Source organism: Aethalodelphis obliquidens, unplaced genomic scaffold (genome assembly GCF_003676395.1).
Source record: "Aethalodelphis obliquidens isolate GAN/ISIS:26980383/991018 unplaced genomic scaffold, ASM367639v1 scaffold7, whole genome shotgun sequence".
Lineage (NCBI taxonomy): Eukaryota > Metazoa > Chordata > Mammalia > Artiodactyla > Delphinidae > Aethalodelphis > Aethalodelphis obliquidens.
The window spans coordinates 35,582,582-35,608,864 of record NW_020837951.1 but is presented as its reverse complement, the minus strand read 5'-3'; the positions used below and the strand labels follow the sequence as shown (position 1 = coordinate 35,608,864).

Sequence of the window (26,283 nt, the reverse complement as noted above, 5' to 3'; positions counted from 1 at the left end):
GATTGCCCCTGAGATTTTTAAAGTCACCATCCAGCTGTTCCCATCCCCCCTCCCAAAACACAACTGTGACAGTCAAGCAAAGAAAGTCGAGAGGGAAAAAAATCCATAAAGGCTCAGCAAAGCGGCGGCTGGTGGAATTCTCCAGCTCCTGACCACCAGTTAGTGACGTCAGGATTTATAACTGTATTAAATGGTGTGACAGGCAGCCTTGATATATCAGTTCCCCCTTCTTCCCAAATCACAGACAATAAAAGCTTTGGCAGTGAAAGTCATTCATCATCATAAAGACCTGAGACATCCCAGTCATCAATTTCACTCACATCCTTAATACACTGGAGGGAGCGCAGGAGTTGAGCACCTTGAAAAGGGGAAGGAAAAAACATGAAGGAAGATTGAACAGGAATAATTACAAAGGTCAAAGAAGGGATTCCTCTGGGGGCGGGGACATGGGCAGGGCAGTCCCTGCCGGAGGTGTGCTCAGCCCACAGAGAAGCCGCGCAGTCTCTGGGCGAGCTCCAGGCAGCCCAGAGGCCGGGCCCTTAAGACCAGACCCTGGGAGCCTTGGGGTAGGAGCCGGCTGACCCGGGCTGCAGAACCAGAGGAGGGAGGCCAGGGAGCCCTACTCTGGGCTCTGCTCTGTGGCTCCAGGCTGAGCTCTGTGGGAATCTTTTACTCCATCAGCCTCATTATACAAAAGAGATTTAAAGATAATAATAAAACCACAGGTACCTTTTGTAATCTACCCCCATATTGGCACAGATGGCTATTCGTGACAGCTAGGGTCTTCCTTTTGGCAACACCTTTTGAATAATTATCCAGGGCTGACACTACTTGTTGTGAAAGACACCGAAACACTGCGGGGCCAGCTGGGAAAGAGACACTGCTCAGAGCCCCTCAGGGCACCCTCTGCCACCCCTGCCCCTCCCCAAACCCAGCCACCTTGACCATGATGCTTCCATCCCAGGAATCCAAGAGAGGACATACACCCCAAGGCCCCGGTCAATCAGGCGAGCCCTCCCACCCCAGCCCGCTCTCAGCGTGAGGACCAGGACAGCCCAGCGGGGCCTGATCACCCACCCCAGTGTCCTCCCTGCCACCCCGTGGTGGATCCCTGCCGGGCTGCCCAAGCACCTGGGCCAAGGCTTCCCACCCCTGACCACCTGGACTGTTGCTTAATGTCTTTTTTGCTCTCAGGCAGGCAGGGCAATAGAGGATGAGAAAGCAGGAAGCTGTGCTGGGTGTTGTGTGAAGAGCTGTTGCTTTAGCTGACTTCTTCCTGAAGAGAACCAGGGCTGAACTGGCTTGACCCTCCCCACGGGCACTTGTCCAGGGGAAGAGGAAGAAAGTCTGTTTAAGGAAAGCAGTGACCATTATTTTTCTTTTGCTTTCTTTCCTGAAAACAAAAGAGCAACTGGGTCTAGGTGGGGAGTTGCTGGAAGTGCCACTGTCATCTGCCCATCCACTCAACGGACCTTCCCTGAGGGCCTACTGTGCTGCTGAGGTCTGCCTGGGTGCAGGCTGACCTACACGGTGCTGGTTATTGGAGGGAGAGTCAGCCCGATGCTCTTCAACCAGATAGCACCCGGGATCAAGACAAGCCATGTCACACGTGCCCCCCCATGCATGGCCCTGATCTACTCAACAGCCTTGTTTGTGGTCTGTTCTCTAAATTGGGCTCTGCCCAACTCGGACCTCCTCTGGCCAGATTGCCTGACTGCCCCTGACACAGCAGGTTGGCGAGGAGCAGTGTGGCACAATGGTCAGGTGTGTGGCCTCTGGAATCTGACAGTATGCATTTGAAACCTGGCTCCACTACTTAGGAGGTGTGTGACGTTGAGCAAGTTGCTGTGCTCTTCTGTGCCTCAGTTTTGGCATCAGTAAAATGGGGATAATAAAACTAACTTTCTCACAGTGTTGTTTTGCAGCTTAGACAAGTTAACACATGTAACGTGCTTAGAACAATGTCTGTTGCCTGGTGAGTGGGAGGCAAGGAGTAGTTACCACTCCTGCTGGTGACTCTTGCCTTACTAGATCTTATTCAGGATTGAGACCAGCTCTGGGGAAAGAGCCCTTACCTTAGTCCCCACTCCAGAGGTCAACCCTCCAAACAGGCTATTTGGCCACCCTATCCTTGAGGTGGGCATGTGACACCATCCTGGACCTGGGTTAACAGAGGGTTACAAAAGGAGCTCGTGGCTCCAGAAAGGCAAACACTCCTCTGGATGGGAAAGTGTGGACAGGCAGCAGGTGCCCCCTAAGGACTCGTGCCAAAATCAGCCTTACCAAACATTTATAGAAGATCTAGAGGTGGGAGTAGACGTTCTATAGCCTCTTGGGTAATGAAAATAAAAGCTAATAGAGATAAATTAGAGAGAGATTTTTTTTCTGGGCTGTGAACATTGGTGGGGGAAAAAAAAGGCTGCAAACCAGTAGAAGCTAATGCATTTGGAGAGAAATAATAATTGTCATAATACCTTGCATTCAAATGTCCCTTTTGCTCATCAAAGATGTGTGTGTGAGTGTGTGAATCATGTCAATAACCTTGATAATAACCTAGATGGGTACGGTTTGGGGTGATTAGTAGCAACCCAACATATTAGACAGCTCACTTGTTCATCCATCCATCCATCCATTCAACAAACACTTCCCGAGTACCTACAATGTTCCATGCCCCATGGTAGGCAGAAGACAATTCAGAACCTCATAGTCTAAGGATAAAGTCAGGCTGCACACAAAGAATCATAAGTCAAGGCACAATGGGATAACAAGTAGGCTGATCCAGGGCCCAGAGAGGGGGATATCACTCTGACTGTGGGGTAATTGGGGAGGGCTTCCTGAAGGAGGCGGCGCTTGAGGACTGCTCCCTGGAGACATGCCCTGAAGTCACATGGACGGAGACTGGCAGCCCTGCTGGTTCCTCAGCCCTCAGCAGGTGTCATGAGAGCCTTTCACAGGCAAAGCCCTGCACCAGGTCACACTCACCCCCCTGCTGGGGACACAGGACCTGAGCACCTGGCACAGTCAGGTCAAAAGAAAGGCTATAGCTTCTTACAGCTCATGTACACTTCACTGAAGTCCTGCAAGGAAAGGATGAGCCAGGATGATAAATTCCCATTGGGCAGATGTGAAAACGGAGACTCAGAGAGAGAAAGCATGTCCCAAACTCCTCTGCCAGGGAGTTATGGCAGAGCTGGAATGAAGATCTGTGATCCTGATCCAAGTCAGCCCATTGCTCCTCCTTTCTCAGCAGACTACCGTCACCTCTGGGCAAATGACAGGAGTATCCTAAGCAGAGGAACCAGCAGAAGCAAAGGCTTGGAGTCAGGACTGGGTGTCATTGAGTTGGAAGGTGATAAAAAGGCCTGAATAAAGGATTCCATCAGGCATAGAACCCAGTGCATGGCAGTGGACCAGTCAGGCTGAAAAATGAGGACAGAAGAGGGGGAAAGTTCTGTTCTGGAAGGCTGAGTCTGGCAAGGAGGGGGAGTCAAGAGACGTGGGTTCTGGAGCTGTCTCATGTGGGGAGAACTTGAGTTCTCAGTCCTCCGTGTCTCCATCTGCTCAATGAGGGAGTGATGCGAATGATCTCCAGGGAGCACCAATATTCCAGTCTCTTGACCCTAGGTACCTGGGGAGGGCACGATTGTCACAATACTGGGGCAGATGGAGGAGACACAGTGAGGACCAGCCAGTGCTCACAAAGGTGGTGGGGAGAAGTCAGGCAGATACAGCAAAAAAGGTGCCGATCCCCTCCCAGATCATGGTTCTCCCAGGATACAAGGGGATGCAGAGTCCTCAAGGAGACCTTTATAGTGGGCACCGGGGAGGTGTGGTAGACAGAATCATGGCCCCCAAAGCCTGTGAATGTGTCACCTTACAAAGCAAAGGGGACTTCGCAGATGTAATTAAATCTAGGATTTCTGAGACGTGGAGACAATCCTGGATTATCCGGGTGAGCTCAATATAATCACCAAGAGTCCCTATAGGGGACAGGCAGGAAGGTCAGAGTCCCAGAGAGATGTGACAACAGAAGCAGAGGTCAAAGAGGACAAAAGATGATACCCTGCTGTCTTTGAAGACAAAGGAAAGGGCCACAAGCCAGGGAACGTGGGCAGCCTCAAGAACCTGGAAAAGGACTTCCCTGGTGGCGCAGTGGTTAAGAATGTGCCTGCCAATGCAGGGGACACAGGTTCGAGCCCTGGTCTGGGAAGATCCCACATACCGTGGAGCAACTAAGCCCGTGTGCCACAACTACTGAAGCCCGTATGCCTAGAGCCCGTGCTCCGGAACAAAGAGAAACCACCATAATGAGAAGCCCGTGCACAGCAACAAAGACCCAACACAGCCAAAAATAAATTAATTAATTAATTAATTTTTTTAAAAAAGCTGAAAAAGGCAAGGAAATGGATTCTCCCCTAGAGCCTTCAGAAGGAATACAGCCTTGATTTTAGGACTTCTGACCTCTAGAACTGTAAGATAATAAATTTGTGTTGTTTTAAGCCGTGAAGTTCATCGTAATTTGTTACAGCAGCAACTGGAAACTAATACAGGAGGCCAGTGGAACATCCAGAACAGGGAGCAATCAGGCCTGCTCCACGCTGGACAGATCCCAACCCTGGCAAGCTCCTTCTCCATCCTCTTGCTGTGGAGGACCCCAAAACCTGGCTCTCTGGCTTCGGCTGCTTTCCTGAGCTCCAGATGTTTAAAACAACACTTATTTAGCACTTACCATGTTCCAGACAGAGTTTTGAGTGCTTCTGAAATATTAACTCATTTAATCCATGTAACAAGTTTCTATTCCCATTTTATAGGTGGGCAAACTGAGGCACATACACACAGTTGCAACTGAGGTCACCCATTCATAAGTGGGATAAGAGTTGAGACCCAAAGATAGGCAGTCTGGCTCCAGAGACTGTACAAGAGATTCTACAGTTTGATCAGCTTCCACAGACCCCAGGGGCCGCCAGTCTAACTGTGCTGCAGGTGAATGTGAAAGAGCTCTGCTTGGATACCTCTGATGATGTGGAGCTTATTACCACCAGAGGCAGTACAGTACAGGGGTTAGGAGAAAACCAGCTCTGCTACTTACTGCTGTGTGAACTCAGGCAATTTCTTTTTAACTGTTAGTTGGGACAAAAATAGTACCTAGTTTCATAGAGTAAGGGGGGAAATGAACCAAAGCACATAACACATGCTCAATAAACGTTAGCTATCACTGTTATTATCTCCAGAAGCAGCCTATTCCAGCTTCAGAGAGATGAAACTGTTAAAAAAAAATTCTTCTTTGCACTCAGCTACAGCTTGCCTCCCTGTGGCTTCCCCTGATGAGCTCAGAGCAGCCACATCTCCTCCTCCCATACCCCTGAGCACGTGGGAGGCAGCAGCCAGGCCCCCAGTCTGCTGTCTCTAAGCTGACAGTCCTGGGCTGCCCATGGATGCCAAGGTTCCCGTCCCGCTTCCCTTCCTGGACCCTGTCCTTCTCTGTCTGCAGCCCAGGTATCAAATACTTAGAGGGATTCACCCCTTAGCTCTGAGGTAGGAATTCCTTAGCCCATACTACTAGAGAAGAGTTCATTATGGTTCATCCAGAACATTAGAAAGGATGGAAGTTCTGGACCTACCAACATGTTGGGTGTCCATAAAGCATGAAACAAAATTTTTAAAAAACTGACCAACAGTATGAAGAGCAAAAACCCCTTTGTAGGAAATGAACTATATGTGTGTAATCTGATACCGTTTTATATGCATAGAAAAGGTTCTGGAAGGATATTTACCAAACCATCAACTCTGCTGACAATAGAACAGGCTAGGAACGGGGTGAAGGGATGCAGTCACATGTTTACATATACTTCCGTACCATTCGAATTTATTTTACAATGAGCACGTATTCCTTCGTGATTTAAAAGGGATTAGTAAAGCTGGGGGTATTGCAACAGACTAGACCAAGCTTCAGAGCAGAGAAACCAAGAGTTCGTGGCTCCCCAAGAGCAGCTTCCATGTGGTCTCCCACAAAATGTTCTCAAGCCCCACAGTCAAAGAGAAGCAATAGTTCCCTCCTCCATGCCTTCAAAAGCACTTGGCTCCTCCCTGGTATTTCTCTTTCTTTTTCTTATTTGTTTTGTTTTGCCCTGTACATGTATCCATATTTACCTCCCTCATCAAATTATGGGTATGTTGAGGGCAGAGACCCTACAGCCACAAGACCCAGCCTAGGCTAAGGTCTGATGTGAAGGAGGAGCTGGGGTTTTTTTTGTTTTTTGTTTTTTAATTTTTATTGATGGTAGCCAAGGTATTTATTCTCTCTCTTTCCCTCTTTCTCTCTTCTTCTCTCTTTTAAACCTAATAAGCGATTATGTTAGGTGCTATGAGACCGCCATTTTTTGTTTTTTTGTTTTTGTTTCTGCGGTACGCGGGCCTCTCACTGTTGTGGCCTCTCCCGTTGTGGAGCACAGGCTCCGGACGCGCAGGCTCAGCGGCCACGGCTCACGGGCCCAGCCGCTCCACGGCATGTGGGATCTTCCCGGACCGGGGCACGAACCCGTGTTCCCTGCATCGGCAGGCGGACTCTCAACCACTGCGCCACCAGGGAAGCCCCAAGGAGCTGGGTTTTGATGGAGAGGTGAGTGAGTGAATGAGAGAATGAAGGAATGATGAATGGCAACCGCTCTGCTAATTGCCAGGAGCTACAGTTTGGTGTGTCTTCTCCTGCAGATAATGGCAAGGCAGTGGAGATCTCTGACCAGGAGGACGAGCTAATGAAATCGCTATTTTAAGAAGATGGATCACAGCAGGGTCAGCTGGGAAGCTGGAGGCCCAGAGACCTGCTCGAAGGCTATTTGGAAAGGTCAGCTTCCAAGCTGCCCACAAGTGTAAAAATCTATGAGTGCATTACCAGGATGGCCATCCACCTTTGTTAATTTTTATCCTACAAAATACAAGGTCAGAAATAACTGGAGTACTTTCCCCTGAAATTATTTTTTTAATTGACACTGCTCCTCACACAAACATTAATTCATTTATTCAACAAATAGTTCTTAGGAACACTGTGCTAACCTGAAAGCAAATCATATTTTCCTTTGATGTCCATTTTAATTACAGAGATGCTTGAATTTCATTTGGGTTTTAAAATGATCAGACCTCTGGCTTCTCTGAACCTCTGAGTATCCTTCCAAACATTTAGATTCCAAAATTCTAGATTTCTCTAGAATCTATAACTGTGAGTCTATTTAATACTTTAATCCCCAATTGGATTCACCTTGAATCTTTCTGGAATGCAAATAGCCTTGTTTTTCTGGGGAAAGTTCCAATCTTGGGTGCTGAGTTTTCTCTCTGTTTGTGGTCCCCTGAAGCAGGTTCACAACATTTAGTTTGGACAGAGTGTGACATCACTGCACCGGGCTGAAATGCCTGATTGTCACACATTCTGGAAAACCTCACACTCGGCACTCCAGGCCCTCCCCACTGGATGGCTTATAACACTGAGCTGATATCTGGGGAAAGCCGTTCCAGGCAGACAGAACAGCGTGAGCAAAGGCCTGGAATCAGGGACAGGCAAGGCCAGTTGGACAGCCTGTGGTCAGCCTTTCCTGGCCTGGGTTTCTATTGGGCAGGAATAGGTGTCAGAGGAGACAGGAAGGAGGGGCTGGGGCAGGTTGAAGACTCACAGGGAGCAGCAGGCAAGGACAGTGAGTGAAGCTGGCCAGGTGGAGTCTGGGACAAACAGGAGAGTACGGCTGATGTAAAGGGATGGCCCCTTCTCAACGCTCCCTTAGTGTGGCCACGTGGGAACGTGGACCCTGGTGGACAGTCTTCCAATCTTTCAAAACAAGTTAGACATTTTAGCCTTTATGTGAAATCTCTTAGTTTTAAAGGAACTTTTAAATTTAAATTTTTGATAGTGATATATTAATATATATATAACGTTCAAAAAATTTAAAATGTAGATGATATTCAGTAAGAAGTCCTCTTCCTACACCCACTTCATCATCTATGCCCAAACGTGGTTACTGAGTATCCTTCCAGAACTTCTGTATGCTTGTGTGAACAAATACACATTCCCATTGCCCCTCCCTTCTTTACACAAAAGGTAGCATTCTGTATATATTATTCTTGCTTCTTTTCATGAATAATATATCTCCAAGATCTTCCCAATCAAGACATAAAGCGCCTCCTCGTTCTTTCCTGCAGCTGCACAGTACTCCATCTTACGGGTGAGCTCTTCTTTATTGAACAGTCCCCTTCTCATGGACATTTGGGTTGTCTTCCTCTGATCTGTAAAATGTGGGCTCTGATTTTTTTTTTTAGTTTAAAAAGCACTATTTGGGCTGGACCCTGAGGACCCAGAATGCCAGTGCCTGGGTCTGAGTTCATAGCATGGATGCTGGCTCAGACATTGCTGACAGTTCAGCTCTGCCTTGCCAGTGGGAAAGGAAATCACTTCAATGGAGAGCAGCTTCAGGTAAGTCCTGTTTCAAGATTCTCTGCCTTTGAGCTAGTGAAATCCCCATCACTAGAGGTAACCAAGTCCTGATATAGAATAGATCCCAGGGTTGGGTGACGGGTCGGGCTACCCAACCTCGAAGTTTCCACTAACTTCCAGAGTCCCTGAGGCCTGATTATGGGCTGGGCCCAACTGGCAGCAGAGAAAGAACTGAGAAATGGCCCCATCCTCTCAGCACCTCATTCACTCATTCATTTATACAGTTAAAAGGCATTTCCCGGGCTTCCCTGGTGGCGCAGTGGTTGAGAGTCCGCCTGCCGATGCAGGGGACATGGGTTCGTGCCCTGGTCCGGGAAGATCCCACATGCCGTGGAGCGGCTGGGCCCGTGAGCCACGGCCGCTGAGCCTGCGCGTCCAGAGCCTGTGCTCCGCAATGGGGAGAGGCCACAACAGTGAGAGGCCCGCATAACGAAAAAAAAAAAAAAAAGTCTCATAAAAAACAGGTCAAAGGAGGTGCTCCCCACAGAGAGATAAGCAAACGGTCGTTCAGAAAGGCCTGGAACATACTAATAGCTACCATTCGTTAAGTGTTTACCATGTGCCAAGCACCAGGCCAAGACTGCGTGGACCATGCATGAAATCCTTACAGGGAACCTGTGAGGGAGTGCTATCTTGGGGCCCATTTTACAGATGGGGACCTTGGGCATGGAGGCTAGTAATGTGCCCAAGGTCACGCAGCTAGAATACGGAGAAGCTGGGCTTCAAGGCCAGGCAGTCTGGCTTTGCTGCTGACATTCTCAGTCATATGCTAAAAGAAATGCCTTCTGGAAATTTAAACTGGGATTTTTTTTTTAGTCCATCCAACCACATATTGGCAGCAGGCTGTGGAAGCCAGGGCCCTGGATAAGCCCCAGATCCAGCTCTAACTCACTGGATGTGGCCTTGAGTAGGTCACCTCCCACCTCTGAACCAGGTTCTCTCAGACTGTGAAGTGAGCAGTTGCTCTGCAGGACCCTCCCACCCTGCCTGTCTGTGGTCGGATATTTGCCCCAAAGGAGGCTGGAAAGAGCCAACCCTGGATCCCAGACATTCCAGATCTCCTTTCTGGCCCACACACACTTAGATGCCCCCTTAGTGGCTCTCAAACTCTTCCCCGTCACTGTCTCATTATAGCCTCGAAACAGCCAAAGGAGGCAGGCAGGGCAGGAATTGTCATCCCCATTTCATAGATAGGAAAACTGAGGCTCAGAGAAGACAAGCTATTTGCTGAATGATAGGACAGTTAGGTGGCAAAGTCCAGGCTTAAACCTGTTCCTCTGACTCCTGGGTCTAGTGCTCTTTCCTTCAGCCCTCAGCTATTGCTCAGATGAGAAAGGTAGAAGAGGATGGACTTACTTGCTTTCAGGTACCAAGTTTGGGATACAGAGACTCCAAACATTGAGCCTGGGGGATACCAGCAAATCAGAGCTGGTGGTCTTGTGGACTCGGCAGCCATCTGTCTGTCTTCGTGGGTGCTCATCCACTGGCCCATGTATGTTCCCTGTTGCTTAGAGTGGACAGTGCCCAGGGGATGCCTCAGACCCCAGGACCTGTGTCATGCACCAGGCAGGTGTTTCCCAAAGTTGTTTAACCAGAAGAAGCCTCCCTCAGTCTCCACCTGCCATTCCAACTGGTGATGCAAAGAGACGGTCCTCAGGGGAAGGGGCCAGAAAGGACACAGGCTAGCCCCGTTACTTTGTTTTCCCAGGCAAAGGGTCAGGTGGGCACAGCCAGGGGCAAGACTGCCAGATCCTTTGCTGGTATCCACCTGCTGTCCTCCCTGGCAGGTAGGCACAGTGGCTGCCCCATCAGCAGGCCTGTGGCCCAAGGATACACCTGCAGATAATTAGTCCCAATCAGGACAGGCCCAAACTGCTGAAGATGCAGGAATGGGCGGGCCATGTCACTGCTTTGCAAATGGTGAGCAGTTTCTAAACCGTGGCCCTGGCTGGTAGAGCAGGAGTTTAACTTAAAATTTAACATGGCATATAAATGATGGAGAGACATGGACTCATTCTCTAATGAGATCTCCCTGGGCAGCGGGAGTGTGAGGGCTAGGGTGGAGCAGTACACAGACCAGCCGCTTCCTAGACCCCAGGCTGGCAGTCTAGCTGAGCACCCTGTGAGGAGGGGAGAAGGAAAACGGGTGGGGCTGGAAGACTCAGCCCTTCCCTGAAGAGTTCAGGACTGTGTCAACACATCCACGAGCACAGGTGGAATTAAATTAATGCCACGTGGTGACACGAAGGCCCATCCTAACAGCTCTCAGGGGCATTCCTTCAAGGTGTTCTAATAGCTCTCATTGGGATCATCAACTGCCCCCAGAGGGTGTTTTGAAATTTTCTGGGGGCTTTTATATGATTGACAGGTGTTATTGGCTTGTGGTGGAACAGTCCCACACAACAAAGAATCTGCCTTTATCCTGCACTATTTTCATGTCCTGCCCAACATTCATGTAGGTGGTAGGAGAGAAATCTGCTTATAATTCTTTAAATCTAGAACGGAACTTCATTCTCATATTAATGTGAACTTGCAGTTTCCATGGTCTTAATAAACACTGAATTTTCTAGGAATGCAACTACTGTGTAAACTGAGCAAAGCTTGTACTTTGTTTTATTTGGAGCTTTGCCAAGAGTTCCTCACCTATTCGTAAAATCCCACTCACAGTATGTGAAACACAGTTAAGTCTGTGTTCGGGATTGTTGCATTCGTGGTGATCCTGTGCATGGAGCGAGCCCTGGGCTACTCCATTATGTCTGGCAGTTTAGACATGCCAAATATTTACTTATCAAAGTACATAGCAGTTAATTATAAACAATTTCACTTTCACTTCTCCTTTATCTTATAATTAGGGTATTATTTTGATTTTATTTGAAATTACGTGTGAAGATAGACTATATTTTTTATGAACTTAATTTCAGGAGAGTAAAGGGGCAATGTAAATATTTGTTATTCCCTAGGGGACACTGGGTGGGACTGAGCAGAGAACCCCGGGGGTCAGCACAGCACTACAGGGTCCCATTAAGCAGGGGAAGAGGCTGGGGATCTTCTCCTCCCGAATCCTCGTATGCATGCATCTGATCTACACATGTGTGTCCATGCCTCTGTGTGTATGTCCTTTATATTTTTTCACCCTAATGGAATCATACTAAACATATTACTCTACAAATTGTTTATTTGCTTAAAAGTATATCTTGAACATTTATTCATGTCAGCACAGATAGCTCTACTTAATTCTTTTTAATGGTTGCAGAGTAGTTTATTGTGTGAAGGACCCATAATTTATTTAACCTACTCCTAGTTGATAAACACTGAGTTTTTTCCATTTGTTTTTCATTATAAATAATTCTGTCATTATTATATGGATTTAGGTATCACTGTGCATCTGTGTGACTATATCTTGAGATAAAGTCCTTAAAGTGCATATAAAAGTTCTGAGTTAGATAGTAGGTATGTCCATTTAAAATATTGATAGATACTGACAAATTTCTTTCCAAAATGATTGCACTGATTTATACACCTATGACTGTGTATGGAAATATCTGTTTCTCATATCCTCTCTAACACTGGACCTCAAGAAACATTTCAATCTTTGATAAGCTAATGGGTTTTATTAAAATATCTCCTGGGAATTCCCTGGTGGTCCAGTGGTTATGATGTGGGCTTTCACTGCTGTGTGCCCGGGTTTAATCCCTGGTCGGGGAACCATGATCCCACAAGCTGTGTGGTGTGGCCAAAAAAAAAGAGTATCTCATGATTATTTCAATTTGTAGTTTTAAAACTATGAGTCAAGTGCATGTCTTTTCCTATACCATTGGACATCTATATTTTTTCCTGTTCATTTGGTTTACCTGTTTTTTCTACTGATTTTTTTCTTCTTATTTGTTTTTCAAAATCTCTTTATATATTAAGGAAATTAGCTTTTTGTCATCTGTGCTCCACTTTAAAAAAGTATTTTATTCTTTGTTTTTTTGGGTGTTTTTACATACATATATAAAACATTTCTGTTTTAAGCAGTCGTTTATATCATTTTTCTTTGCCTTTTGTATTTGGAACAGATTTTTTTTTTTCTGGCCACATGACACGACTTGTGGGCTTAGTTCCCCAACCAGGGATAGAACCCAGGCCCTCAGCAGTGAGAGCGCAAAGTCCTAACCACTGGACTGCCAGGGAATTCCCTGGAACAGATTTATAAATTTATTTATTTATTTTTGGCTGCATTGGGTCTTCGTTGCCGCACGCAGCCTTTCTCTAGTTGTAGTGAGCAGGGGCTACTCTCTGTTGTGGTGTGTGGGCTTCTCATTGCAGTAGCTTCTCTTGTTGTGGAGCACTGGCTCTAGGTGCACGGGTTTCAGTAGTTGCAGCATACAGGCTCAGTAGCCGTGGTACACGGGCTCAGTTGCTCCGCGGCATGTGGGATCTTCCAAGACCAGAGCTCGAACCCGTGTCCCCTGCATTGGCAGGCGGATTCTTAATCACTGTGCCACCAGGGAAGTCCTCCCTGGAACAGACTGTAAAAGGCCTTCCCCACTCGAAGTTTATTAAAAAATTTCCCTTATTTTTTTTTCTAGTTTTATTATGATTTCATTCTTTAAATTTAAAGTTTTGATCAACCTGGAATCTCTTTTGATGTAGAGAATGAGGTATGGATCCAACAGGCTTAACTGTCCCTACACCATTAACTAAATGATTTATCTTTTCTCCACTGATTTGCAATGTTGTATCTGTAAACACCCACATATATTTGGATCTATTTCTGGATGCTCCATGCTGTTCCATTTGCCTATTTACTTCACTTTCAGTAACAGTTTTAATTGTTGTAACTTTATCATAACATTTTAAAATATGCTATGTTTTACTCATTTCTTTATTTCAGAATTTTTCTAGCTACCTTGAGTGTTTATTTATCCAGTATTTGTGTCATTTTGACAAGTTTTAAAAAGTTGGCATTTTGATTGAAAATGCTTTGAATTAATATATTGCTTCGGGGGAACTGACATCTTCATGATACTGAGTCTTCCTACCTAAGAACAAGCTATATCTCTCCATTTATTCTTTTACGTTCCTTAGTGGAGTTTTAAAGTTAAGTTTATTCCTCAGCATTCTACCTTTTTTATTTTGATGCTATTGTTAATGTTTTCCCCTATTATTTTTCTAGCTAGCTATTGTTTACTTACAAGAAAGCTAATGGTTATATTTATAATTTTATACTATTATATAAGTATTATATATTTAGAATTAGAGTAATTTTAGTATTTCAACATTAGGCATAATTCTGACTTTGAGATATTTATATTCTTTTTCTGCTCTGTGATGTGACTTTAAAATAGATTGATCATAATACAAACAAGTCTTTGGTCAAGGGTTTACCTGGAAACCCAGCCCACATCCACACTTAACCTTCTGCAGATCCTGGACAGCTAAACCACCCAGCTGGCTTTTAGCACCAACTTTCTAAATCAGGAGTATTCAACTCAAATTCCTTTCCAGGTTAGGCTTGTAAGATAATGAGAAAGCAGGTGGGGGGGGCCATGTCTCCAGGGGCTGCTGCCACTAAGGCCCCGCCTACCACAACCATGTGGGAATACGGCCCAGTCTGGCCAGATCCTCTGATTTTTCAAGGGAAGCCAGAGATCCAGATTTATAAATTTTCAATGTTGACTCAAATTTATAAAAAGTCCTACATGGGGCCAACTAACCATATCTGTGGGCTAGATTAGCCCTTTGGGCAGCTGGCCACCAGTTTGCCACGTCAGTAGACAAGAGTCTCGGAAATGCAACTATAGTCTCAGCGTTTACTGGATTATTTTCCATCTAAATAGGCTTGTGCAGATGGTAGAATATGTCTTCCTGTGATCTGTCTAAACCCATGAACCCCAACCCTAATAACAAACCCTCCCTCTGCAGAGCAGTCCCCTCGGGGATCTCATGTGATCCTCACAAGGGCCCTGAAAGATCAGAGACACATCCAAAGTCACGGCAAGGAAGTGATGGCGCCAGGATTAGCCCCCAGATTATCTGTGTGGTAGAGTGGCAGACTGTACTGGCCTGCTGTTCAATTTTACCTCTGCTGCTCACTAGCTGTGATCTCTGGCAAGCTACTTAAGTGCCCCGGGCTTCCATTTCCTTGTTTACAAAGTGGATGTGACATAACAGTACGCACCTCCCAGGGCTCCTCCAAGGGTAGAACAAGTTCACCTACCAGAATGTTTGGTACTCCGTAACTACTCAGTAAAGTGACTTATTATTATTATTAACTAGTCCAGGCTTCTTTCTACCCTACCGCACCCCCCTACCCAATTATTTGTGCTTCTTTGGAAAGAATAAGGACCCAGGAGACTGAAGGCCGGCTCCAGCTCTCCCCTTTACCCCTTATATTGGGCAAGTCACTGCCCCTCCCTGAGACTCGGTTTCTGCATCTGTAAAATGGGGATGCTGTCAGAGGTCTTGTCACGGGCTCTCATGACCCCAGGGGAGAGGATTCATGGGACACTTGTGATGTTAGGAAAAGTTCATTCTGACTGAGGTTCCTCTCCCCCATCCCTGCACCGTTACTGACACCCCCCCACCTGCAGGCTCAGCAGCCCTCCAGGCTCTTGCCCCATCTCAGGTAGACAGGGGACCAAGTCACTCTTGCCTCTTAACTGATCTCCATGCGGTGCCCAGATCTACAACCAGAGTCCTGGCTGCTCCTGCCTGAGCCCCACGAGCCCCAGTCTCAGAGCCGGGCCCTTCCTGCCTTGGGACCTACATGAGGCTATGAGAGAGCCTGTCTCGTCCGGCCCCCACCCCTGCCTAAAGTTCTAACCTGAATCCAGCCCTGATGCAACTACAGCCCACTCACATTTCTCAGAACCCCTTGTCTCTGTCACTACTTCCTGTGTCTTGCCTACCAACCTACAGGGACATCCCGCTACCTTAGGCTGGACCTCAAGCCTCTGGCCAAAGTGTGATCCCTAGCCCCTCACTGTCTGTTAATGTGAAGTGTCCAAGACTGCCTTCTGCCTGCGTGGTCGGACAGCCTCCCGGAGCTGGTGGCTGAGTCTGTCCGTCCAAATTATCCCGGTGCTGCTGGAGCAGGGAGGGGCGTCTGCCTGTCTCGTCCTCCTGGCCCAGCCCCTTCACAGCAGTGAGCCTGACGTGACCAGCCACCATGAGAGGAGTAATAATCGCAACATGTATTGGGTGCTTGTGCGTGCTAGACCAGAGTCTAAGCACCTCATATGTTTACAGCATTAATCCTCACAGCAACACTGTGGGCTGCGTGCTATCACTATATTACAGATTTAAAAACCACAGCCCAGAATTCTTATATAACTTACATAGCTAGTCAATGGCAAGTTCAAACCCAGCAGTGTGCCTCCAGGGCCCAAACTCTTCATCTTTACACTGACAGCTAAAGCAGCTGGTCCCGAGCCTTCCAGAAAGGAAGCCTAAACCTCCTGCCCTTCTTAACTCCACCTCTGCCTGGAAATCTACAATCTGCCAGGAATCCCACTCATCCTCCAGGCTGATGCCAAACAGGGCTGCCTTTCTCCTGAGAGGGTTAAATCCCAGCTCTCTGAACACTCAGCCCCACCTCCAGGGGCCCCGAAATCACCCAGCCCCTCTGACACGAGGCTTCCCTGGCCCCCCTCCCAGCCCATCGTCCGTTTGCCATTTGCTCTCCTCTGGCTTTATCAGAGCGTCTACAGCCATGTCTCATCGAAGCCACAACTCCTGGCCCCAGCAGTCCCCTGCCTGACCTGTTCCAGGACCTCATAACCTCATTAAGACAAAGATGGCCAATCAAGTCCAAAAGCACCAAGAAGCCGCTTTCCTCGTCACACACACGTCCTTTCTCTCTCTCTCTGCCACTCACCCCCCATGCCCCAGGTGCCCTCACCTGTCACAATGGGATAGGACTGTGGCCCCGGCACGCTGCTCCCGATGTCGGCAGGGGTAGGGCTGGTCAGGTTGGCCTTCATGTCGTCCAGCCCTCCAGCCAGCGAGGCCATGGTAGAATAATCGGCGGTCTGAAAGAGGAAACAAGACAGACACCTCAGCACTGAGACTGCAAAGCACCCCAGCCAAATGCCACCACCACATTCTGGGCTCAGCCAGCTAACCCGTGCCAGTGCCAAGGCCCCCAGGGGGCTCAGGGACCCCCGGTATTGAGAGGGCAGATTCAGCTCGACAGAACAAGGCAGGTATCCAGAATCAGCAAGTCTCCCCAAGTGAAGAGGTGGACAAGATTCAGTGCAGCTGCACAAGAGTTCAAACCTAGCTTCCTTATGGCCTGCAGGCTTCCCTTACCCAGCCCCAGCTAGCCAGAGACAACCATCCTCCTCAATGCAAGGAGGAGGACAGAGACATCCAAAAGCAAGGCGGAAATAAGAGTCTTGTAGACAAGAGGACGGAAAGAAAGGCTTCTGATGTCTGTGCTCTTAAACCACAGATGCAGAATCACAGAAACAAGGGTTAAAGGGAATTTGGGCCATCACTCAATCCAAATCCTCATTTCACAGATGAGTAGACTGAGGCACAAGGGGAAGAAGGCTTTGTTCAGGGTCAACAGGGGATGGTTCACCATAAACTCCCACCCAAAAGCCAATATATCAAAGCATATGAGTCACAGCTGGCAAGTGTTTTTGAATTCCAGAAGCCTGTAAACACCTGTATGCTGAAAACTGTAGGGTGTGCACATCTGATTTACCAAGTCCACATTAACCATGTGCATTTGGCCCATGAGTCATGCTCCTTTCTTTAAGCCACTTCATGAAATCAGAGCTTGCGATGAGTCATTTCCCTGGCATCCAAACCACTGCCAGAATGGTCTCCAGGCAAGGTTGTGAAGATGCCAACCTGTCTTCCCACTCAAGGACAGACTACGGTATAGGCATGAGTGACAGATCTCTTCCAACCCCCACTCCCCCGGCCTATCTTCAGTAAAAGAAATATCTGCAAACATCCAAACCAAAGAGTCTAGTTGTGCCAAGCATTGGCACAGGGAGTTTCCTCTACCACCCTGGCACTGCCAGTGGAGGACACATTCCTGTCTGTCCAGGGTTATGTCCTTGGCAGAGAGGGACAGGGAAGCGAGCAGTCTTCTGAAAGAAGTTTGCAGGCACCCTGGGAAGGATGATGAGGACTGAGCCACTGGGAGGGAAACCAGAGGAGCCACCAGGCAAGTGGCAGGCAGAGGGGACCCAGGCTCAGGCACGTTCCTGGCACTTTTCTCTGCAAATGAATTAGAAAGTACTGCCAGGGCAGCTCAGATGCCAAGCGGGGTGCATGGCAGCCGTGAGTCCAGGAGGTACTGCAGGCCCAGGCACCCTGAGATAGATTCTTGTCCAGAGCTCCCGGGGCTCTCCACCCGTCTCCAGCAGAGGCTGATTCTGAAACACGCAGAGACGAACACAGGCCTGAAGCCAGCCCGGGTAGGACAAGATGGGGGACAGGCCTCCCCGACATCAGGAATCACTATAAAGCTGCAGTAATTAAGACAGTATGGGACTGGCACAGGCACAGAAAAATAGGCCAATGAAACAGAATCAAGTCCAGAAACGGATCCATGCATATACGGAATCTTGGTATATGAGAGAGGTGATGTACAAATCAGCAGGGAAGGATAAAACTCTAATAAAAAATGCAGGGTAACCAGTTATCCATTCAGAAACAAGGGGGAAAAAAGAAATTGGATCTTTACGCCAGACACAAAAATCAATTCCAGGTGGATTAGAGACCTAAATGTGAAAGGCAAAGGTATCTAACTAACATGGTCAGCTCTAGGTCCAGCCAAAAATCCTTGGGAGCAAGTCTGTCCTTCATGGAAAAGGAAACAAGTGGTCCTGGGATGCTCACACAGAGTTCCTGGTTGCTGTGAGGACAGCAGTGGGTCCTGGTCAACCTGCTGGCTTGCTTCAATGCCTCCTCCTCCAGAAAGTCCTTCATGACTACCACTCCCCAGGAAGCAGGAATCCCAGTGGTACCAGGACAATAAAAACCATAATCTTCACGACCTTGTCAAAGCTCACATTTATCGATCACTTACTCTGTGGCAGGAGCTTTACCTATATTATCCCATTTAATCCTCACAATTACCCCATGTAGTAGGTTCTGTGTTATTCCTATTTTACAGATGAAGAAACTGAGGCTTCTATTATAGAGGGAAAGTGCTTGCCTAATATCACACGGCTTCCAGGTGCCAGAGCTAGGATACAAACCTGGGTACATCTGACTCCAAAATCTCCACAATTACCCTAATGATTTTCCTATTGTGTTCTAACCCTTTAACAGGTATGAAATCACTTTGCTAGTACCAACCTTTTAAAACAGAAAATAGAGTAGTCTAGAAGAGAAATTTTCTAAGAGTCTCACACACAGAAAGAGTAAGTCTTGTTTCCTTAATCTTTGTTTCCATATAAGTGGATATGTGTGTACTAGGTGGAGATGACAATATATTTCTTGCTACAGGTCACACCCAGCGGACTCTTCATTCCATAAAGCAGGGAGCTACTGGGAAAAGGTCACTGTCCAGACTTTACCCTACGCAGAATGGGACGTGGTCATGACATTAGCCCCCTAATTTGCTTAAAAAATTAGAAAGTAAAGCTCAATGAAAGCTCCTCCTTCAGTGCATTGTCATGTGCAGAGACAGGAGGTCAAGATGCCTCCTGTGACCCTAGGGTCCCTAGGTCCCTCCTGTGAGGGTCTCTGGGGTTTCTGGGACCCCGGGGTGAGGACCGCACCTCCCATTTCCCTATGTTCCTGTGTCCTACTGGCAGCCTGAGCGTGGTGGATGCTTAGCATTTATTGAGCTTTTCTTGTGTGCAAGATGGCACGTGAAGACCAGACATGCTCTCTGACCTTTATCCACAAACCTCAAGGGAAAAGACACGTGGCCCCGAAGCTCCATCCAACAGGGACAAGGGCACAGAGCCATTCATTTACACGGCGCAGGAAGTGGTGAGGAAAGGTTTCTTGGGCAGGCTGTATTTATCCTGGACCCAAGCAATCCCTGACCACCCCCCTCAGGCTGAGAAGAGCTGAAGGAACGCTTAGGGGTGAGACAGGAGTGATCCAAAAACAAGGCACCTCCTGCAGGAGGAAGAGGTGGAGATGAAAAAGTAGACAAGCTGGGATTCGACTCTGAAGAGCTTGCGCAATGAACCCTTGGATGAGCAAATGAATGAATGACCCCTTATCCTCAGGAGAGCCAGGCAGCATCCTAGCCAACAGTAGCATCCCTGCAGCTCTCCCCACCTCACCACCAGTCTGGCCCCTTCCTAGACTCCAGGCTAGGCAGCTGGGTCCACAAGGGAAAGCCTCTAATTCCCAAGAAAACATAGCCGACCTGGGTTTAAGAAGATGGGGAGAGGGTGGCCAATCCTGCCTCTTATTTTAGTGTCCAGATGGAGGGGCCTTTTTGTTATTTGATTTTGTTTTAGTCAATAAATTCAGTATCAAGGTTTGTCCAGTCACTTCGAAAGTTGGCTTTGAATCATCTTTTCAAGACATGAAAAGCTTCAACTTGTGTAACACGTGCAGTGGGAGGTCCAAAAACCCAGTTTCCCAACCACCGATGGTTGCCAGAAGGTAAAGTGAACTTTCTTAAAGAGCTGGGGCTCAGGGGACAGCTGGATTCGTAAACCAGCTCTCACTGGCCTTTGCCATTTGTGCCTCCCACCATCCCACCTAACAGGGCTGGCCTTGAGCCCAATCTCTTTCTTTGCTGGGATTCCACAGCTCTTGCTCTGCTCCTGCATGAATCAGGGGATGCTGTCATTTCATTTGCTGTGTAATTATTCCCTAATTTCTCACCACTGTCTGTCCTCCTGAGCTGCCTAGATTTTTAAAGGCAACTGCATTCTCCCCAGTCTCCTGGGATCCCTGGAACCTCGTTCAACTGGCTGCTCCTCAGCCACTCCAGGCACTGTCCTACCTCTGCCTGGGAGGCCCATCTCATCAGCCACTTAAACTCCTACATTGTCCACAAGACCCAGCTCAAATGTCACCTCCTTGGTGCAGCCATTCCTGGGCCCCACGTTCCTACCAATAAATCATGATTTCCTTGTCTATGTTTCCATAATTGGTGTCATTTTGCACAGACCTCTATTTTCATACTTGCCACCACATGTAATGGCTGTTCGTCTGTCTCCCTCCGGGTCTCCTTGAGAGCATAGAGCATGGAACAGCACCAGAGCCCCCTAAGTGCTTGTTGAATGAATGAATGCATGGTCCAGCAGCATGACATTTTCCACAACATCCAAAACTTAGCTGGGGAGTGTTCAAACAAGAGCTCCAAATAACATGCTAACCTCTCACCTCTACCTTTCATCAAGTCAGGTGATCAGAAAACAGCATCCTTGTCCACTATGAGATGAAGTCCCTGAGGAAGTGACTTCACTGGTCTGTGACAGAATATCAGGCATTTAACACTGATTAGAGGCAATAAAAGAAAACAGCCATACAAAGAACTTCAAAAAAAAAACCAAACAAACTCTGGAGACGTGTCCATTAGGATATTCAAATTCCATGTGAATCTCTCCTATAATTCATTACCAGAAAAAAAGTTTTTTCTCCTGACAAATGGTTAATTTGCCTCTGACTGAACAATAGGAACACTGGAAACCACTACATATCCCTCTTTGTCTTGGTTGCCAGGAAGACCAGTCAAATTCAGTGCTCAATCACCACAACTACATCAATGCTGGCGCCTCCTGCAATGATCTCTCCTCTGCACAATTTCTGAACTTTTTTCAGCCTTAACTAACTTAGATATATGTAATTGTTTATTTTGCAGGACAAGTCCTTTTTGAAAATGGAGGCTGGGAGAGGTAGAAAGAGTGACAGAAAAGGAAAACGGGAGGGAAGACCAGGAGAGGGAAAGAGAAGAGAAGAGAATACATTATTGGGGCCTCTTTTCTTGGTAACAGTGGTATCTCTTTCCATATCGCATAGTTACTTGGGAAGCCAAGGGCTGAACAGTGGGGTTGTGTTGGTGCACCTATGTCCTTGGGAACATAGCCCCCCATCCTCCCTCCATCAGCCCCCAGCCTCCGACAGCCACAGGCAACAGCTGTGTCCCACACTGCTACTTCTCCAGGTTTTTGGAGTTCTTTCTTTGGATGTCATTTTGGGCTTCTGCTCCCTTCCCATCAGGGCTCCCTGGTGCTGTCCTTGACTATGACCCAGGAAGGGAAATGAACGAGGTCAGCAATTCACAGAGCATCCACTCCAATGCAACCAATTGGGATAAAACTTCTCTACCTACTCACATGAAAAGATGTTCAACATCACTAACTATTAGAGAAATGCAAATCAAAACTACAATTAGATATCACCTCACACCAGTCAGAATGGCCATCATCAAAAAATCTACAAACAGTAAATGCTGGAGAGGGTGTGGAGAAAAGGGAACCCTCTTGCACTGTTGGTGGGAACATAAATTGGTACAGTCACTATGGGGAACAGTAGGGAGGTTCCTTAAAAAACTAAAAATAGATCTACCATATGACCCTGCAATTCCACTCCTGGGCATATAACCAGAGAAAAACATGGTCCAAAAGGATACATGCACCCCAATGTTCATTGCAGCACTGTTTACAATAGCCAGGACATGGAAGAAACCTAAATGTCCATCGATAGATGAATGGATAAAGAAGATGTGGTACATATATACAATGGAATATTGTATATATATTGGAATCAGCCATTAAAAAGAATGAAATAATGCCATTTGCAGCAACATGGATGGACCTAGAGATTGTCACACTCAGTAGAGTAAGTCAGAGAAAGACAAATATCAGTATATCACGGAATCTAAAAAAAAACTACACAAATGAACTTATTTACAAAACAGAAGACGACTCACAGACTTAGAGAATGAATTTATGGTTACCAGGAGAGAAAGGTGGGAAGGAGGGATAGATTGGGAGTTTGGGATTGACATGTACACACTGCTATATTTAATATGGATAACCAACAAGGACCTACTGTATAGCACAGGGAAGTGTGCTCAATATTATGTAACAACCTAAATGGGAAAAGAATTTGAAAAAGAGTAGATACATGTATATGAATAACTGAATCACTTTGCTGTACACCTGAAACTAACACAACGTTGTTAATCAACTATACCCCAATAGAAAACAAAAAGGGTTTTTTTTAAAAAAAGATAGGCAATCATCCGTTAAGCATAGTTTAGATGGGTGGGCTCCACATTTTGTTTGCATCAATTAACAAAAACAACAAAACTTCTCTGCCTACTGCCACAAACTCCTGGGAGGCCTCAAGTTCAAGCACTGCCGAGTATGCACACCCTCCTCTCAGACACCATGCTCCAGATAACAAACCGTCTTGCACTCTCAAATGTCTGAGCTAGAAGGATGCTCAGGGTCATCTTTCCCAACCTGGAAAAACTGATTCAGGGAGGGGAATGGACTTCCTTAGCTAATTTTTATCTGCATCATTTATAGCGGTTGATCCCGTGGTAGAAAGAACAGTGAACTAGGAGCAATGGCACGGGGTTCCTGCCCCAGCTCTGCCTCTTTCTCACCTGCGTGACCTCAGGCAAGCTGGGCCAGCTCTCTGAGCCTCATTTTCCTTATTAATAAAATGAGATTTAAGTCTAAGCCCTTGCTGCCTGCCTGCCGGGGCGATTGTGAAAATCTGAAAGATAAGGAGAGGGATCACATTTCAGAAACTACACAGCACGAAGGGTCAAGGAATCCTAGCAGGGACTCAAGGAGGCGCGTGCCCCAGGAAAGTGTGTGCTGGGTGTCATTTGGGTCCCTAGGAAATTACCTGGAAAAGGACTGCCTGGGGCTGCACCAAGTATTGTCTCATCAGCACGGGGCACCACTGCCATAGCATGGAGGAGAAAAGAAACACAGACACGTGAGAAGGAGGGCAGCACGAAGCAGGGCAGTGCAGGGGGACAGGCTGCAGGGCTGGCTGCCTCAGCTGGCCACTTGGGGCCACAAGGCTTCCCCATCACCTGCTGAGCTCCTCCAGGCTCACCGTTGGGCCAGAGGTAGCCCTCGAGAGCTGGGCCAGAGGCCAACCACTCCCATCCTGAGGGACCAGACACCTGCCCACCTACACACCTACCCAGAGGAGGACAGAGGCTGGAGTAGGGGAGCTGTGTCCCCAGGGCCTGGACTGATGACAGGCAGGAGTGTGGCTGAGGAAGCCCACCAGCCCTAGGGACAGGAGGACAGGGTTCAAGTCTGACAGCCAAGTTTGTGCTGTGTGGGACCAGGCCAGGCACCTCAGTTCTTGGCTCCTTTTCTCATTTGTAATGTGGGGATATATGACCTGCCTCACAGGGTCGTGAGAAGGCACACAGGGAGTGATAAGAAAGTCAAGTGCTGAGGGCAAGCCTTTTTGTTCTCATATTTTTAGTCCTCAGGGCCAATATACCAGTGAGTTTATCAACACCAGTATCCCAGTGTGATTTTGCAAGATGTTGTCATTGGGGGAAACTAGATAAGAGTATATGGAATCCCTCTGTATTATTGCTTAGCACTGCATGTGGTGAATCTACAATTATCTCAAAATAAAAAGTTTAATTTTAAAAAGAGTTAGAAAACAAAAAACAATTAGGTTTTAGCATTGCATCTCCACTAAACCAAATAAAGATGAATCAAACTTGAAAAAAATGTGTGCTGAAAGGAGGGACTACGAATAACGCCTGCAAAAAAGTACCCCATAATCTACAAAGTGCTACTGTCAGCATTGTCTGAGGGGAAGAACTGCCAAGAATTCTGAATGGCCTCCCTCTTCCAGGAAGCCATCCTGGATTTCCCCTCCGCTGTGTTCCTAGAACCCCAAAGTGGGCACATCCCTACCACTGCACTTAACACTCTGCATTGTATACTTAATTGCTCAGGGTTCTCATTCCCCAACTACAGTGTGAACTTCATGAGGATAGGGCTGTGTCTCCCTCATCTTTGTGACAGCAGCTCCTGGCCCAGTGCCCAGCTCTGAACAGATGTGACATAAATGCCTGTGGAACCAAATGAACAGGGACAGGTACTGTGGCCTGGCTCTGCCAACAGCATCACAGGTGCTTCCTAGGGTCACTGAGAGGGTAAGTGATGGCAAAGTGCTTTTATTCATCAGAAAGTACCCTAGGCATGAATGAGACATGCTTGTTATTCATTTGGTTCTCCAGAACTGTGCCCATGCCTGGGTCAACATGGTCTGCAGTGGAATCAAGGGGCTTCCAAGAAGAGATTTGCAAGGTTTAACTGACTCATCTCTCCCTATTCTGTTTACAGCCTGGCAGGCGCCCCTCCAGCCCGCCCCCAGACACCCTTCCAGGTGGTGTGGGACAGCAGGGGAAGCCCCAGAGAGGAGACTGAAATCAGGTGTTGTGGTTTCTGTCCGGGAGAAACTTTTCCAGAAATGACTAATCCGGAGGCCCCCTTCTCCCGCCCTAGCCACTTAGAGAATCTTAGTGAGCCCCAAATCTCAGGGCCCAAAGGAGCTCAGGGGTTATGGAAGCTGATCTTCAGCTGATGCTCGAAACTCACTGGTGACAGGAAACTCACTACTTCCTGAGGCAGCCGCTTGGTGGCCACACAGCTCTGGCTACAACAAAGTGCTAAGGCCTCCCCACGTTGGTCTTGAGTGTGCTCTCTGGGGCCCCAGTTCCAAAGAATGTCCTCTCGGGGCCTAAGAAGCCTGCTTCTGCTTTTTTTTGTCGCCTCATCACCTGGTTAACTCATGCTCTTCTCACAGTCAATGCAGAGTTCACCACAAGCGCTTTTGAAATGGAAAGTGATTTTGTAGATGAGTTTTTTAAGTATTCATTCTCCCCCACCCCTAAGCAGCATGCTAGTTGTAAGCGAATGTTCTGTGCTGGTAAACCCTCCCTGGCTCCTCACTGCCTCCAGGTAATGTTGACCCAAACCATACAGGCCCCAATCCAAATCCCAACCTACTTTTCCAGTTTCAACTCAGATCTACCTACTTCCCAAACGGCACCCTCTACTCCAGCCACACCACACACATGAACTCCTGAGCGCCCCAGTCCCTCCACTCAACGCCTTTGCTCACGTTGTTTCCATCCTCACCCCAGTCCAAATCTTGTCTTCTAAGGCCCACTTCCAATGCCATCTCCTCCTGGATGGTTCCATAAATCTCTCTGGTTGAAACAAATCATTCCCTTCTCTGAATTCCCGCGGCATTTTCCCCGCACCTCATCTGGGACATTTGTCCCCTGCTACTCGGTCCCAGTCATTTGGCAGCATGTCTGCTCTCCCTCTGAGATAAGGAGGCTCCTTTGGGCAGCCTGATCTGAACCTGGGTCCCACCAGTAGGCCTGGGCAGGACATATCCTGAGTGAAGCTGAGAAGGGAGAGAGGGAAGGAGCAAAGGAATCTGGGGCCCACCCTGAACCTCAAGAAATCTGTAAGAAAAGCAGGGAGAGAAGGCCCTGGGCTCGGAGCATTCCGACTCTTGTCCTCCCCAAATGCAAGAGAAGAAATGACAAAGCTTGGAGCACAGAGTTCCACTTCCGGAGGACAAGAGCTGGGACCCAGCAGCCAAGGCCCCCTGAATGATAAGAAGATGCAGTGGGGTGGGGGGATGCGGGGGGGAGACTCGTGTGGAGGAGGGAGGGGAGGACTCCCTGTTTGGGAAGCCCCAGGGTCTGCTCAGACTCTGCCATCCAGATCCTGATGTAGAGAAGAAGAGGGAGATTTCCAAAAACAAAGCTCTATCTTGGAGCAGCCAAATTCCACCAGCTTCTTCCAGGCAGTTCATGGTGGGGCCTGGCTGTTCAACCCTGCTACAGGGAAGGGAGAAGGGCAGGG

General features: G+C 47.7%; 1 protein-coding gene across 2 annotated transcripts in view; it reads right to left on the bottom strand.

The window, feature by feature from the left end:
- PAX5 (paired box 5) overlaps positions 1-26,283 on the bottom strand; it is a 190,089-nt gene that overhangs the window by 68,985 nt on the left and 94,821 nt on the right. For both annotated transcript variants that reach the window (XM_027105494.1, XM_027105495.1), the window contains exon 7: positions 16,365-16,494. In XM_027105494.1, coding sequence (XP_026961295.1) covers positions 16,365-16,494 — 130 coding nt within the window. The remainder of the gene's footprint in view (positions 1-16,364; positions 16,495-26,283) is intronic.